Source organism: Natator depressus, chromosome 1, assembly GCF_965152275.1.
Source record: "Natator depressus isolate rNatDep1 chromosome 1, rNatDep2.hap1, whole genome shotgun sequence".
In the NCBI taxonomy this organism is placed as follows: domain Eukaryota; kingdom Metazoa; phylum Chordata; order Testudines; family Cheloniidae; genus Natator; species Natator depressus.
In genome coordinates, this window is record NC_134234.1 from 192,060,591 (window position 1) to 192,078,524 (window position 17,934).

Sequence of the window (17,934 nt, forward strand, 5' to 3'; positions counted from 1 at the left end):
CTTTTTAGTTAATAAACTTGTTTTACTGTTTTATCTCATCCAGTGTGTTCAAGTTGAATTGTCCAGGTAACCCTATTTGGGATAGCAAGTTTTGTGCATAGTATTCCCTTAAAGGAATAACAGACTCAATAGATCTGTGCTGTCCAGGAGAGGGCTGGGCAGTACAGGACATAGTTTCTGGTGGGAAATCTGGGAGTGTATTGGGGTCACCCTGTGGTAATTTTTAAGGCTAGTAAGAGCCAAGGTGCTGGCTGGCTGGCTGCAGCACACACAGACATAGCTGGGAGTGACTTGCTTCTGTAGCCTCCAGCATGTAAGGCAACACAAAGGGCATCCCCAGGTCACAAGGCAGAGGTGACACAGCTACTCAAAGGTCTGGATTGTACCCTGGTATGTCACACTAAGTGGGTTGTGTGCTGGGACTTTTCTTTCGTTCAGGCTGTGAAGCATCCTGCATCTTCTTTGCAGTGCTCTGCACCCTTCTGTATATCCCTTTTCTGGGTAGTAAATCACCAGTGGAACTGTATCTTCTTTTCCTACCTGTCCCCTGCCTCCTAACAAGCTCCTGAGTACTGCTTTGCAGGAAACCTGGGCAGTACTGTCCTGTGATCTGCACTGAGTATACACCAGCGGAATGAGCTTCCTCTCTCTCTACTCCCCATATCGCAGTGGGTGGACTGCATGTCTGTGGCTATAATCTAGGGGATGGCTACTCTAAGTCAGCACAGTTCCACACTGGTGCTGTGTTGATTTACACCAGCTGAGGATCTGGGTCTTAATCTTTTGCTGTTATAAAAGAGCATGGGAGTCCTCAAGGCTACGCAACAGAATAATAAAAGCACATATTTAGACTGAAAAGGTGAGTTTATATTCTGCTTTTAGCTGCCCGTCATGTACCTTAGCAAGCTGGAACAAGTTATGCATCAGCAGCCTTTACATCCGTGTGCAAGGGTGTGTCTGGCTTTCTTGTAACATCGCAGTTTCCTGGATCTGCAAATCAGCTGAAGTCCCAGGTTTGATGTTGATGGTTTGCACCAAACTCCGAAAACCATTCTGTGACACTGGCTGAAACAAGGTATTCCATGTGTATCACTGATAACCTCAGCTAGAATAATTATAGACATGCAACCTCTTAAATGTTAGCTAATAGGAAGTTATCTGGCTGCATGTGGTGATGTTACACTTAAATCTCTTACATACTTGTATCAGCCAGGAACTGGGGATATTAAGTGGATTTGTGACACTTCCTGGAGGAATTTTGGGCTAAGACGAATGAATGAATGACACTCATTCATATAATTTCTTATCTATACTGCACACATTATAATGATTTTAATATTTCATAATGTTAAATTAACAATCACAATATCGTTTTAAACACTAATTGCCACTACAAACACACTATATTCATTTTATGTAATTGTTGCAAAACGCAGTAGAAGAGACATTTCCTGTCCAAGAAGACACAACACTATACTGGGTAAGTAAAGGGTAATATTGGGGCTGTGCTTTTGTCACTGTAGTATGTCAAGATACAGCACAACAAATGGGGAATAGATAGTTTTATTTGTATTTCCTACATGTGCATGTATTGGTTACCTGGGCCGCTGCTGTTTCAACTGAAAATTTATTCCTTATCTAATAGCAGCCTTGGTTGCTATAGAGAGTAGCTCTGTGTTGTGTCTGATAGATAAATGACTAGGAAGCTCACGTTGGATTATAAAGCCCAAACAAAGCCTGGGGGTTAGGACAGATACACAGAGGGTGAAATGAATACCCAGAGATGGGCACAAGCAAGCATTACACCATAGATATACTACACCCTTAGAGCCTTAAAAAAAAAAAAAACAAACCAAAGGGCAGAATCTAGTATAATTTTCTACTAAGGGTTTTTTTGTGTGTGAAATCCCCCCCTGTTCAAAAGGGCAGGTTTTTAACCACCACTCTGTAAATTTCTGCCTCGATCTTTTATTCGTGGTGATTGCAGAGTTGGTCCTACTGAACAATATGGCACTGTATTGTGATTCAGTTGAACTGGAGAACATAAGATTGATTTAGGAGCTCTGGGTTCATTTTGTGGTAAACCACTATTTCCTGTATGACCTTGGGCACAGAGTTTAATCTCTTGCTCTGCCTCAATTCCCCATCGTTGAAATGGGGATAACAGTTCCTTTCTCCCTCCCTTTCTCTGTTTTATCTTGAAATTCAGCACATAAGCAGGTGATCATTACCCACAGTATGAATCCAACAACTGAGATCAAATGAATTCATTTGGAGTGGTCCATCTGTGACTTTGGCCCATAACTGCAGTTCTTTCTGGAGGCCAAACCTGATTTCCTCACCCTGCCAAATGTAAACCATACATAGACTGGTAAGGTGCCCAGATGTCTCAATGATGGGTACTAAATACATGCACCCATGTTCTGCATAATGTGATAAGATTTGATTCTTGAGTCCTGATCTGCAATGTATGGCAGATCCCAGCACCTGTGTGGAACCCCACTGATTTCAGAGATTACACATGCATGTAACTTTACTATTAAGAACTCACAGGATCAGGGTTGTTCCTTTGAACTGAAATGTCAGACAGGCAGGTGAATTCATACTTCAGTTTTATTATCTTCTAGGCATGGATTGAAACATCTTTTTTTTTTTTTTTTTTTTTTGCACTGGTGGTTCCTGGAACATGCCTGAAGTGAAGGCTGAACAGGGAAAAATCTGTCTCCTGGGGCTGAAGAGTAAAACTGGATGGGAGATGCAGCAGAATTTCAAAAGGTGTGAGGTTTTTATTCCTTTTTCACAATTGTGGATGTAGAAATTGAGTGATTACTTCTTGTTTTTTTTGAAGACATTGGTAAATATTTTTGACCCATTCCCTCTACTTATCAGTCTTGAAGGTTTCTTCTCAAAATATAGAGAATTACAATAAACTTCTGTCATTTATCACATACTTAAAGCCATTACAACTTTTTTTTCCTAGTCACTCCCACTGCATTTCAGTTAGTAGTGGTGTTCAAAGCAAAATAAAAAAAAATGGTATATAAAGTACCTTTTTTGTGTGTTCACGTTTTATTTTGGAAAACAGGTGTTTAAAAATTTTAGAATTTTTTTAACAAAATTCTAAAAAAAAAAAAAAGAAAAAAAATCACAGTATTTACAGAGATAACAATGGCTTAGCCATGCAAAACAAACAACTTTGGTTTTTCCCCCCAACCCTTTTACTTTGGTTTAAATGTTGACCAAGATTTTTTTTTCCCCCTTTGCTAAATAAAACATTAACAAATCAAAGTTTGGAGGCAAATAACAGGATTTTCCCCTTAATATTTTATACAGCAGAGAGTTTATAGGACATTTTATGTATTTAATCCATGCCAATGCACTACAGGAAGCTTTTATTAAGACATCAGTCACTACCGCCCAGACATTTAACATTTTACAAATTTACAAGTAACAGTGTTTTTTCTAAATAATGTAGAAGTGGCAAAATGTTTCCTAATTTCCATTTCTTTAACTAATTTTTTTTGCCTACCAGTCTATAAAAACTTACTTCCCCCTGGATCATAGATTTAAAAATGGAAACCTGATGTTCTGCTTACTCTATGTACTTGTTTTCCTCCCATGATCAGAATTGTCTAATACATTCTCTCAGAAACTACACTTCTGTTCAAGAGTAAAAACTCAGAAGTGCCATCTACCCAAAAAATGTTTCCTTTTACATAATCATTCTAAAAATTTCCTCAAGCATAAAACACGTTTATAAAGTTAAACTTAAGATACATAGACATTTCATTGTTACAATTATATGCACTGTTTGATAAATTATGTACCAGGTAAAAACACTAAAATTATCTCAAGGTGCATTCAATATCTGTAGCGGAGTTAACAAAAACACACAAAAAATATATATATATATATTCTATTTTTGTGGAAAAATGCAGCTTTGATATGACCACTGTTTTAAAAAAAAAATCCAATTCTGAGTGTTATCTTGTTGAAACGAAGAAAAGGTACAGTACTTTAAGGCAGTGGATAACCAAAAGGACTTCAAACCAATTCAAAATTACAGTGTCACTCTCTTATCCACCATGAGATGGTGAGGACACTCAATAACTTTTTTCCAAACTGCTTTCAACAATACATTTGTGATTCACTCACAGAGAAAAGGTTTAGCAGCAGCAATCTGTACACAGGCTAACAAGAATTTTGTGGTGAAGTCTGTGCTAGACTCTCAGGCTTATTCTTGGAAACTGTCTATGCCCTTTTCTGGTCAGTTAGGTGGCTGTTTTTACTTTCATGAACCCTTTAGTGAACTTTCGTTATTCCTGGCTCCATCTCGCTCTACTGTGATTTCAATAATAGAAAAAGGAGCTTGCTCTATCCCCATAACACAACCTTACGTTTGAGATCTCTGCTCTACAAAAGCAGGGGTTTTACGGATAGCAATCAGAATTAGAAATGTACCTGCTCAAAGGGTGTCCTAAAAACAAACTGAAATAAAAACATTACACCATACATCAGATTAACAGCAACTCCCAGAACAAAGCTTTACAGTGTATAAAAATAGCTACGTAAAAAATTTACATAAAGGCAAACAAAAAGAAATCTTCAGTGCAGACAGTTACAAAAACAAACAGAACACAACATGGTGACCTATTATCTTGGCTGATGCCAAATTAGTTTTTTTTTTAAACTTGAGATAATTGCATCTAAAATCCTTTGAAAACTTGGTAGAATGATCTGTTCAATACTTGAACCATGAATAACTGTCACTTCTTTGTATATGTTTTGAATACAATCCACGTTCATGCTTCTATACGTATTCTCTGAAAATGTGAAAAACAGTCAGTTAAACTAGGTAACTGGCAAAATTATCATAATTAGACAGGAGTTTTAATAGCCTTTATTTAACTGCTAAATAAATGTCACCAGAAAATATTACAAACAAGTTATAAATTACATCACAAAAAGATATGTCCATTGCTGATGAATCAAATTCATTCTCCAAATCATGAATGTAATGATAAGCTCATGTTTATATAACACATCAGATTTGAAGGCACCCAAAACAATACACATATACTACCCAGGGCTAATTTCATTCATCACTAACATAGTCACCTCTGTGGATGTGGCAGCTACTACAATGTCCAACACCATTACACAAAACATTAGGGCAGGAAGTGAACCATGTCTTTCCCATGTGAAATTGCAGTGGAAATTTTAGGGATTCAAATTTCACCCTTTTACATAAGAATAACCATAATGGGTCAAATGGCCCATCTAGCCCACAATCCTATCTTCCAACAGTGGTCAATGTCAGGTGGTTCAGAGGGAATGAACAGAACAGGCAAACATTGAATGATCCACCCCTTGTCATCCACTCCCAGTTTCTGGCAAACAGAAGCTAGGGACACTGGGAGCATTTTCCCAGAAATTTGTAAATTAAGTTTAGGGACTAATTTTTTGACATTTTTACAAGGAATATGAAGAAACTTCCTTCTTGGACAAAATGAATTCAATTGTGCAAAATTCATTTCACCGGAGCCCTCTCCTCTCTCTTCCCACAAAGTCTAGGCCTGATGAACTTCTAACACTAGGGGTATGTCTACACTGCAATCAGGAGGTATGACTGATCTAGCTAGATGGAAGCTAGCTCAAGATCCTGAGCGGGGTTGTACTGGGGGAGGCCACCTGTACCACCGCTGTGGCTCCAGCCTGAGCTTGATTTGATCTAGCTCGGGTAGGCCTGCAGGAGCTGCAACCGTACCTTCTGACTGCAGTGTTAGACATTCTCTAAAGCTGAGGGAAACAGGACCACTCCACCACCTCTGAAGGCCCTAAATCCCTTACACTCAGGGAGAGAGCAGATTTTTTCAAGGAAGTTCCAGGGGGGGTTGGATGTGAAGGTGCTTGCCATTTGCAGGTGAAGGCAGGAGAGACCAGTAACTGGAAGTGGGAAGGAGAGAGTGACTGCTTGTAGTTTTCTCCCATCGCTCAACCTCCTGGTGTTGGACATTCCTTTCCTCCCACCAGTGTACTCTAGGACTGCAGAATTTCAAGGGTATTCACAATTAAAAGAGCAGAGCAAGAGTCTTCCACCACCCCCTCACCCCCAAAGTTGAAAGCAACCTCCCACCCCACATACTCCCTACCTGACTGATGAACTCTGGCACAGCAAACTCTATGGAGGACTTTTGCAACATAAACTTTAATTACAATATCAATGATTAGAACACTATTGCACAATAAATAGGGACATTCCTGTCCGTAGTAGTAGTAGAGGTTTATATGGACTGTCTGATCGCCCTTCCTTGGTGTCTCTCAGATCTTTGAATCGTTTGAGTATTTGTGGCAAGAAAAGTTGTCTGGTGGTTTATGCTAAATTTAGAGGCAAGACTGTATGAATAACTGAAACATTCAGACCCAGACTTTTTCAAGATCTTAGATTTTTCCCTTAAAGTACCCTTCTATCCCCATCTTACTGAAACAAGAAACCTGTTGTAATAAATTTACAATCTCTACACCAAATTTTCAAGTGACCAATGATTTTGTCCCCCTCCATTTTTGGCTTTGCAACTTGACACTTCAAAGAGGGCTGACAAAGGATAGGTGCACAGCACTTTCTGAACCTGGGCCTTTCTAAAGTTTCTCAAATTGAAGGCTCAAAAGTGGAGACACAAATTTAAAAAAACTAATTTAGAAACTGAGTAAATTTGATAATTTGATATGAAAGCTTATCTTTTGACTGTTTACTTCCATAATTTAAAGAACATTGGAAACTGATTTCTACCCCCTTTACCCTGGCCTTCCACAATATGTGTGTGCTAAATGACATCACTGTTCAGAAAGACGGTGTAAGACCCAGCCTGTGACATTAAAAGAAGACAGAGGCAGCAGTGGTGGCTGCATCTGACCACTGGATGATGCTGTTGGTTTGTTGTACCACCACTGTATTCATTGCTGTTTGGATTCTGTGGGTCCTCCTGCAGCTTCTGTTTTATAAAGAAGAGGGGAAATCTCCACTTCTCTTGCACAGTCATGGCACAATGACTACCTCCAGCATGAGGCTAGTAATAGTATGTGGTTTTACTGTAAGAACTTATCTCATCTCTTGAACGTACATTGTTTTGAGCTCACCAAAAACTTTAATTTTTACCTATAGTGAATAAAACTAAACGTTCTCCTTTGAGTATATATCATATAATTATTATTTGTAACTAAATTTCCCTGAGTGCATGAGCTCAAATGCATGCGATCATTTATTTCTGAATGTCAGAATCCTTTTGCATTTCTTTTAATGTGTGTACACTTGCTCTATTAAAAATCCATAGTTGCCATGGGTCTTGCTCCCCCAAAATCACAAGAATACAAATAATTCCTATTGTCTTTAGTAAGAGTATTTATAGTCTGAAAGGGGAGAACAAGGCGTCATAATTTCCCATAGTTCTCAACTCTGAAGTCCTAGGTTGACTAAAGATAAATATTGGATCATCTTACTCCAGTAGCACAGGCTCTCTAGCTCTTGAACTGAAAGAGAACCTCCCTTTGCCGTACAGGATATAGGATACACAGGTAAACGGTTCTGATTCTATTTTCCAAAGGGTGGACACCCTGGTACTACGTTTTTCAGTTCACACTGCTTACCTGGAATGACTGACATTTGTCTTTTAAGCTTCAGATTTGTGATTGTTTTCTTCTAGCTTTTTATTTTCCTCTGTATTGCCAAGGTCTTTGTCTACGTGTTTTGATGGTGTCCTACAAGAAAAAAATTATCAGTGTCTCATTTGCATGTCTGTAGCATTTTGTTCATATTACTATATAGTGTGTCTCTCTCTCTCTCCCTCCCTGCAAAGAAAAAAATTCTTAAGAGTTCAATTACCAACACTAGAAACATTTGCATAGGACTATGAATATACCAATAAGCATTGCAGTAGGACTACATATGCATACAGTGGTAACAATGGAACTTATACATTGCAAAAGAGCCCAGGAGAATTCTGTTTACTGAGGCTAAGCTGGCTGTGCACATGTATATTTTTTTTTTTTTTTTGGACAATTCCCTAGGTTTTCTGCATGTTTCATTAAGGGTTTTGTCCACAGGCACTTTAAATGCCGAAGTGTGGCTAAGACATCTTTATCAACACAACAATCTTTGTGTGTGTCCACATTAAAATAGTTTTTGGAGCTTGTGCTGAGCAGAAGTCGATCGCTTCTTAGATTGAAAACCATTTTGGGTACCACCTAGATTCTACTTGTTTCAGTGCCCAAAGCATTTTTTCTGGATCTCTGACCATTTTTGGATAGAGAAGAGACTGTAAATGATGTTGGGGAGAGTAGGGGGAGAGAAAGAGGTATAACTCATTTAAAATAGCAGGTCTGCTTTAATGTAAGTAGTGAAGATGAATTAGAGAGTTAAGTGCTTAGTTTAGTTTAGCAGAATAACCCCACAAGCCATACATTTAATGTGAGAAACCTCACCATCAGCCAAGGTGAAAGATTGCTGCAATAGTGTGATAACATTTTAAAAGCCGTGAGACATTAAATCTCATGTCAAAGCAGCTTATCATATACACTTTCTCTGTGATGATTTGTTTCCTTGATAGAAGTATCTGTTGTGACAGATTTATGCATATACTTACCACAGCTTCAGGGTAAAGGACTGAAGTGACATTGACTCGCAAAATACAATGATGGCACAAGTTAGCAGAACACTATGACATGGCACATGGGTGCTAGTCAGCATATAGCCCTCTAAAACCAATGGTTTTATTTTTGCTAGTGGGGTGTGCCTGTGCAAAGACATTAGCTTCATCTAGCAGCGTAGGCGAACACTGCCAACAGCTGTAGTTTAAGTGACCTCAAAGTATAAAGGGCTATGGTTTAGTCAAGTCCTGATCCAAATGAGTCAGGGGGAAACATTTCCCAGGGGCTTACAACTGTATCCCAAATCTCAGACATGGCTGAAGTGCTACTACTGGAAGTGCCAATTCCCCAGCACGGAAAGTGGGCAGCAGACCTGATGCATCAGGTCAAGCAAGAGTGACAAAGGATGATGGACTTGAGGTCTAAATAGATGATTGGACATTTGAAATTGCAATAGCTGCCTCTCTGTTTTAAGGTAGAATATTACATTGGCTAGTATATTTTTAATGCTTGAAGTTACTTCAGCCTTTTTACCACTTTCTTTCAACTATGTTGTTTAATGGTATTGCTATTGTGGTCTCTCTCTCTGCATGAATCGTTGTGTTAGTTCTAAGATCCAAGTCTCTGATCACTAGTTATGCTGAAACTGAACAGTTAACCAAGGTGATTAGCATCTGGATCTGAGCGTTCCCACAATAAAGCCCTACCCGTGTTACTGGGTCCTCACTGTTTCGGCACAAGCCTGTGTATATCTCAGGGCATATCCCATTGTTCTTTTTTCTCAGATGCTTTAGGGTTCTTTGCTGATCAAGTATGGAAGAACTTGTCAATCCTTGGGGGGGCACGGGAGGAAGAGCATTAGAAGAATATTGGAGGACTATCAGTACTTGAGTGATTTTGTCTGTCCTCCAAACCCAGATCAGAGGGTTTTCTTTGTGGATGATACTGATAGGTAGAAATTAAGGCTAAAATTTAAGATCCTGGGTTAACTATGCAGCACAGATGTACCTGTAGACAACTGTCATTTAAACGGTGGGATTATATCACAAAGTAACTTGTTACACCCATTGTAAGTCTCTGCTGGGAAGTTATTTTCATTCTCTCTTTGAATATCTCAAAGCCAGAGAAGACTGATCCGCACAGAGGAAAATGAGAGAGTGAACGAAACCAAACAAGAAGAAAAATCAATACTGACAGTGGTTGAATTTCTCATGTGATCCTAAAATTTTTTCGCAAATCTCTCTAAGCCACAGTAAGAGAAAAAAACCAATTTGCTCTCTTTAGATGGATCACATGGATTTTGCTTGTCATCTGAACAACTCCTCATGAGCAGGTCTCCTTTCTAAACATTGGGTTACAAAAATAGAGAGATTGAGAGTAGGGATGAGGGACAAAGAATTTGGAGTCTCGTGGGAGAAGAATGTGCTGAGCAGATAATTATAGGCGATAACCCCTGAGGGCCTTTTCAGTGATGAGACCAGGCTTTCTCAAAAGGGGTACCAACAAATGCAGAGAAGGACAAGTTGACAGGGGATGATAGTCACGTTCCCTGGCAGAAAGAGTAGTTTTCCTGACAGAGAGAGGCCTATTTTTTCATTGGATATTAAAATTTGAACAATTCAAGAGCTGTATTTCAAATGTGACATGTTAGACTTGAGAGAACGAACCACAGCAATGGAGAGAGAGAGATGCAGAATTACTATAAAACCCCAAAGCTGCTGTCCCTACTTTGGCTCTCCTGTGAGTTGCTACTTAAGGTTGAAGGGCTTTGTATCTGACATTATCTGCTTAGGTTAAAGTTGTTCTATTGTAAAAATCATAGAAGTTGCTGTAATGGTCCAACTGGTGTTAAGTTTTATTTTTAAACAAAATTATTCTGTGTTATATGTAAGGATTGAATATCACATACCTCTTCCTCAACCCTTCAGGCCTTCTAATTTGGGTGACTATGCCACCTGTACTAGTGGCCAGATTTTCAGAGGGGCTGAGTACCCATCCCCTTCACAGAAGTTAAAATATGGCCCACATCAATGCAATGAGAACTGCACGTGCTCAGCCTCTCTGAGAACCAGGCCACTTAGTTAGATGCTTACACATGGATTTAGAACACTTAAATTTGAAGACTTAACTATGTTGTTGTCATGTTGGTTCCAGGATATGGTAGTCCACAGAGGTCTGTGGTGCTTGAAAGCTTCTCTTTCACCAACAGAGGTTGGTCCAATAAAAGATATTACCTCACCCACTTTGTCAAGACTTAACTATGACAATGTTGGCAGAGGCTGACTTCTCAGTGGTCTCACTACAATATTTGCTGAACACTAGGGATTTTAGTATAAAATTTCCATCGGTAGCCCTAAAGCAGGCAATGCTTGTGTAACTGCCAGCATTTTTAACACTGTTTAAATGACCTTGTTAAAACACAGGAGCCTTGTTGCACGGAGACTCCCAGCAGTATGAGGAGGGTTGGACCTGCAGCCCTAGGAAACTTCTGCATGCTAAGCCCGCTAGCCTAGACACAGCATGATTTTATAACCGGTTCATGACACAGGGTACATCTACATGGCAAAAACCAACAACCCAGCAGCAGCCTGCCTGAGTCCAGGTCAACTGACTTAGGCTCATGCTTTGGCCCTGAAATTCATAGTGTAGCTGTTCCAGGTCAGCCTGGCCTCTGAAACCTGGAACAGCTACACTGCTATTTTCAGTCCTGTAGCACAAGGTAGAATCAGTTGACCCAGAATCTGAGACTCACTACCACAGGTTTTATTTTTACCCAGTGTAGTTGACATGAAACATAATTTATAATCTAGTCAATACTGTTAGTCACCATGGTAGCTAACTGCTTTGCCTTGGCTAGCTTCCTTGGAGAACACAAAATTGTCATTTTTGCAGTGTAGACTGAACCCCTTATAGTATGTATGTAGAAGACTCGCTAGTCCTCTAAAGCGGAGTTTCTGGGTCTCCATTACCCTAAGTGCCGCTGTCTCCCCCCTCTGGAGCAGTAGGGGACATAGATACGCACACTTTCCCAGAATTAATTCAGAACAACAACAGTTGGGCAGCATGGATGCACAAATAGAGATGGCACATTAATATATTGTGAAAAAACAACTGTGACTACTTGTCTGAACCAAACTTGTAACCAAGTCAAGAGTGTCAGAAATTGGTTATAAAAATACTGTTTTATAGATGGTGTGTCTGCCTCCTGTACTTCTCTCTTTCTCCACTCAGAATGTATGGATCCCTATATCCTCTTAATAAAGTTTAATTCCTCATTTGACATTTCAAGCTTTCCCTTCAGAAGTCCTGCCTTCAAGAAAATGATTACCATAGGGGTTCCTGACTCAAAGGCTCTCTAAAAGGTAGGTAAAATGGTGCTAAAGGGTTTACAGGTTCACTTGTTTTTTGCTGGGGGAAGATCGCTTTCAAACATTTTTTTAATTTCCAGATCACTGTGGAATAAGTAGTATCAATTAGTGAAAAAATGATTTTCCAGTGTTATTCTCTGAATTAGACTATACTCATTAAATATAGAGCACAACCAGCTCACTCCCAGTTTGTCTCCCCCATTTACAATAATGTGACCTTTGTAGTTGTAAGTATATGAGACACTGCACTTGTGAGGGTTCTGTAACACACTGTGCAACTTTTGGTCTTAACATACTAACCATCTACAAAATAGCAAAAAAGTAAAATTTATTATTCAATGACAAATTTCAGTCTGGGAAGAGGTTAGCAATTAGCTCAGAATGACTGAGGATGCTGACTGGTTCCAACAATTCTGTGTGCATCTGATCATAGTAAAAACTGCTGCAGTTTAATGTTCAGCCAAATTTCAGGTTTTTTTCTTCATTTTAAGTCTGCAATAAATCAGTGGAAACTCGTTCATAACATTACCTGGAATTTGTGTATTCCCAATCCCAGATAATGAAAGTAGGACAAAAGATTTAATTAATTTATTTAGAAATGCAAATTCTCCATCGGGATTTCTGTTTCAGAGTGAAGGGAAACAAAGGCTCTACGTGGATTTCTTTTCTAAATGATATATGTATATAAAAACCATTCCCTAGAGAGTTAAAAATATATGAGATGAAGACAAGAATATTTAGACTTTGCCTAGCTGAGGGCTGCACTGGCAATTTACTCAGATTGCTAATTAATTTGCATTGAACTGGTGCAGAGGACATGGCAATAATCAGCTTTTGTATTAAGTGAAGCTGAGGTGATGAATAGCTACAGAAGCGAGTTACTGTGAATACACTCCAAGGCTGTGAGTACAATTCCTACTATCCTGTATCACAAGACAATAGAAAATTCTACAAACCACAACATACATTAATGAAAAAAAAACATTTTTCTTGCCTCACGAGGGTTTGAAAGTTCTGTGCTGCTGCCTTCTCAGACTTTCCATTGACGTCACTTTGGGGGCAGAGATTAGGTGAATAACTGTTCGAGGGTGGGTTCAAAAAGTGACTAACTGTTCGAGGGAGTGGCCTGTGTGGAAACGGAGGGTTGTGATTGGACACACACAGTGTCAATAAGTATTGCAATGGTGTTTTTGAGAGGACAGCATTTGAGATTTATGGGCTGTAATTTGTGCTGAAATCCTCTGTTTCATACATACTGATGCTCTGCTTGTTCTTTGGAAGTACTGCATGCAGAAAACAGGGAAACTGATTCCCAAGGGAGAGGAGACCAGGTTAATATAAATGTATACTGAAAGTGGGTGCTTCTCAGCAATATGATTTACTTAAACTAATGACTGGTTTCAGAGTAGCAGCCGTGTTATTCACAAAAAGAAAAGGAGTACTAGTGGCACCTTAGACTAACCAATTTATTTGAGCATAAGCTTTCGTGAGCTGCAGCTCACATAAATTGGTTAGTCTCTAAGGTGCCACTAGTACTCCTTTTCTTTTTAAGAAACTAGAGACTGTCAGACTGATTATGATTTAAACATAACTGTTTTAAAAAAATATTTGGTCCCCAATGAGCCTATCTACTCACTGCTAATTTAATTTTCTACTTTATGATATTCCCATTTCTCCTATGCCTTTGTTTTCTAAACTTGACCATTTTAGAAATTAAACATGAAACAAAAGTTTAACACCATAAAGCATAGAAACACATCACAAAGGACACACCACATTCTAAGAATCATCACATTTCCGCCCCACAAATGAGTCATTACCTCATGCTTTGGACTCCCCATTGAGAGAGAGAAGAAAAATTCTGGACATTTTGTTTAGTAATAACTGAAGGTGGTGGGGAAGTTTAATTTTTTTTTAATTTCCTGCAGCTTTATCAATAGCACATGCTTAATATTTCTGTGCTCAATCATATGTTTATAAAGCTTCCTTATTCAGGAAATTCCAAAAATCCCCTGCACAGTTATGTCTGTGGTATTGTACGGAAGTAAAATCTAAAGACTTCATAATGCCAGAAATAGATGAGGGAAGCCCTTGTAAGTATGGCCACTGAATGAGAAACAATTCTTCATATCAAAACTCAGAATATGTATATTGCAAATCAATGTGCAAAGTTTTAGGGAAATACAAGTAAACTTTAATACTGCATGTGTCTGTCTGTCTATATATATATGTACACAACATACATAACTGCCTTCACTTTCAGAACACTTTATAAATGATCTTGGTGCTGTGTAGGCCAGATCCTCAGCTGCTGTAAATCAGATAGCTTCTCTGAGAAGGCATGGGGGTAGGATAAGTCTGCACTTTCACACCTGACAGGGCCACAGTATGTATGGGGAAAAGAGTTTAAGACTACACTCAGCAGAACCAGCTGCAAGCTAGATATGGTTAGGGGACCTGATAACCATGAGGATGAGGGGGAAGATATTTCAAAGACTTCTTTCAGAGACTGTCCAGTGTATTCCAGATAGCTGTATTTCTGTACTAATGAAACTAACTGAAAATGAGCAGAGCTAATAGGCACAACATACATTCTACCGTCTGGATCTAGATTTTTAGTCAGCCCTGGCAATGTCTAGTTTTCAAGCAATACAGCTTCCTTCATTAGTATCTCAAACCACTATATGAACAATTTAATTGAGCTTCACATACTCCTGTGAAGTTGGCATCTGTTTACCCTTCTATAAAATTCAGGTAATTAGAGAGAGTGAGCTGGCCAACTTCTCCTACACTAAGAACTTACCTGACCATCCATGAGGTTGCACAGATGTGACAGCCCATCATTTGACTCAGAAATTGAAATACCACTTCCCACTTAAGTCAAATAGGAAAAGCATCACTAACTTAAATGGAAACACAATCTGGCACTAAGTGACCTGACTAAGGCCACACAGCTGAATCAGGGCAGATGTAAGGAGTCCTAGCTCCCAGGCCTGTGCTCTAACCCCTAGATGATACATTGCCTCCATTTTAATTTCAGATGCAAGATAAGTTTTATAAATGAGGATAACTTCTCGCCCCTAGATTTTCAGAATGCTGTAGGGAGCTAAACAGATAGGTACACATTATTTTAATTTTAAAAAGTTAAGAGCAAGTTTCTATATTAAGTCTTACTTTGATTTCTTCATATATACCCAGTAGATGATACCAGCAACTAGAGCTGCTAGCAGAAGACCAACCACAATTCCTACTATTAGCTTTGCCTGGTCATTAACCTTTTCTCTGTTGTCACCTAAAACAAAGAAGAAAAGTTGTTAAGGTGTCTAACAATAATACACAGCATTAAACATTTTCTATACAAGTAATCCCCCCAGCAAGAAAGGTGGTCAAAAAGTCAAAACTATTAGAGCATTGTGATAACATGCAAAATTTCATTGCTATTAAACAAAGTTTTTAACAGGGTCTAATTCTTCCTGCCTCTGAGACTTGGCAATTTAAACTGAACTCTGAAGGCAGAGAGGACTGTGGAAATTACTCATTCAATGACACTTCATAAAGCTAGAGCAGACAGAAAGAGGGTTCTGTAGCACTTACATACCATTTCTTTCATCTGGCTCATCATATTCTGGGATACTTACTGAAATAAAAAAAACATTAAAAACAAAAACTTGATACCTGAAAGTCACCTTCACCCTGACATTATGCTGTAATATTTAACAATATAATGAGCTATTTTACAGCTAGACCCGAAATGCTCATACTTAATGCTACATCAGCCACACAACAGAATAATTAATCTTATTTTTTTAGGCAGCAATCCTTGCTTTATATCCATAATGCATCATGTAAAAGTGTTTTATTCCAAAAAAGGACAAGTTTAATCTTATGAATACTTCTGACTAAGCATTTATTGTTAGCATTCATGATAGGGTAACTTTTTACCACTTTATCATTACTGTAGTCCACTAAACCCTAGCACCTATGAATGGATTCTGTTCTGAAATCACATAAAAAGTTAATAAAAAACCACAAAACTAGAGGCTAAGAAAAGAAGGTATCTCAATAATAAAGTAATTTTATAATGTGTATGAATGAGAAGGATAGCATATAGATAGTCTGAAGTACTATCCCCAAAGCAGATGCATCATGAGCCATGGCAGCACATGGCCTATTTCCCCTTGCCAATGTGCCATAACCCTAACTTGCAGGGTTCAAGTATGGGTGTTTGAGGGGAGGTTTCTGCTAAAAGAAGGGAGTTAGTTAGCACTGCTGTGATTTTTGTGATATGCACACTGGTCCACTTTGAACTGTACTGAAATCATACAACTCATTTTCACATACCGTAGGCCACCAAACAGCCATTCGCTAGTAACAAATTTCTTTCACTACCAACCTAGGCTGGGTTGGAGGACTAAAGTCGGTTGTTAATACAGGAGATGTGGAACTTAAGGGAAAAAAAACAACCCTCTAATAGTACTGCAGCACCGATCAGCATCTCACATTATTTAGAGAGAAAAGCTGGCAAAAGGCATTTGAAACTTTAAGGAAACCACTTCTATCGCTCATTTTTGAAATGCTTCTAACGGAAGACACTTACTGGCAGAGACATTCATCGAGGTGACAGTTCTTTCTAGTTGGTTTTCAGCAATACAAGTTAATGTAACATTCTCTTCAGGAGAAATTACAATTTTACTGGAAAATCTTCCATTAACATAGTTGGTCTCCTCTGTCTGGAAAGGAAAAGAAATCAGTCGAACAAAAAATGTATACTGTAATGTCATACTAGAATTGTTCATAAGGAAAGTTCTAGAAGTAAATACCTTTTAAAAATCTTACGGTTTTGAAAAAAGGAACCATTTAAAATAATAAACTAAAACGTATAATTAAAATAATTATTTTACTTTTAAACATGAAAAGCACTTCTCATTTATACTTCCGCCACTTAACAATCGCTTTCCCTCTTTAGTGTTTGCACTCTTCAGATACGTCTCTCTCCTGTCAACCACCATTTGACCAAGCTACATATATTTATTTTAATTTTGCCTTAAACATCCCAGTCTCATAAAAACTGGTGTAGCTGTACCCTGAATTTGCTGCCATTTATCATCTTTCTTCTGCTAAGAGCACCCAAAATTAATAGTCAGTTATTTATATAGCTCCAAGACATGATCCACACCCTGAAGCTGCAAGCTAAGGGCCAAATTCTGCCCTTATATACGTCTAATGCAACCTCCTTGACTTCAGTAAGACTGTGAAGGTATAACTGAAGGTAATATTTGACCATAAGAAATTAATGCAAACTGCTCGTGCGTGCTGTCCAAACTATGCTATGCAGAGGACTATCACTGCCAATCTCCGTGCATGCATATTTGTTTTCTTTAATCCCTCAAAGTCAGTAAGGTTTTCCAGACCTCAAACACTAATACTTAGATTCATAAATACGAAGGTCAGAAGGGACCATTATGATCATCTAGTCTGACCTCCTGCACAACGCAGGCCACAGAATTTCACCCACCCACTCCTGCGAAAAACCTCTCACCTATGTCTGAGCTACTGAAGTCCTCAAATCGTGGTTTAAAGACTTCAAAGGAGCAGAGGATCCTCCAGCAAGTGACCTGTGCCCCATGCTACAGAGGAAGGCAAAAAACCTCCAGGGCCTCTTCCAATCTGCTCTGGAGGAAAATTCCTTCCTGACTCCAATATGGCGATCAGCTAAACCCTGAGCATATGGGCAAGATTCACCAGCCAGATACCACAGAAAATTCTTTCCTGGGTAACTCAGATCCCACCTCATCTAACATCCCATCACAGGCCATTAGGCCTATTTACCATGAATATTTAAAGATCAATTAATTACCAAAATCATGTTATCCCATCATACCATCTCCTCCATAAACTTATCGAGTTTAATCTTGTGCATAAA

At 38.8% G+C, this 17,934-nt stretch overlaps 1 protein-coding gene across 6 annotated transcripts in view; it reads right to left on the minus strand.

The window, feature by feature from the left end:
• Nucleotides 1–2,634: 2,634 nt before the first annotated feature.
• Nucleotides 2,635–17,934, minus strand: part of ALCAM (activated leukocyte cell adhesion molecule) — a 166,328-nt gene continuing 151,028 nt past the window's right edge. For 3 of the 6 annotated variants that reach the window (XM_074972991.1, XM_074973035.1, XM_074973028.1), the window contains exons 12-17: nucleotides 16,609–16,741; nucleotides 15,610–15,648; nucleotides 15,186–15,303; nucleotides 13,006–13,137; nucleotides 7,645–7,755; nucleotides 2,635–4,823 (exon numbers count right to left, since the gene is read on the minus strand). In XM_074972991.1, the coding sequence (XP_074829092.1) occupies nucleotides 7,668–7,755; nucleotides 13,006–13,137; nucleotides 15,186–15,303; nucleotides 15,610–15,648; nucleotides 16,609–16,741 (510 nt within the window). In that variant the 3' untranslated portion in view covers nucleotides 2,635–4,823; nucleotides 7,645–7,667. Of the gene's footprint in view, nucleotides 4,824–5,086; nucleotides 6,046–7,644; nucleotides 7,756–13,005; nucleotides 13,138–15,185; nucleotides 15,304–15,609; nucleotides 15,649–16,608; nucleotides 16,742–17,934 lie in introns of those variants that run through there. The other 3 variants (XM_074973000.1, XM_074973008.1, XM_074973018.1) reach the window with 3 other exon arrangements.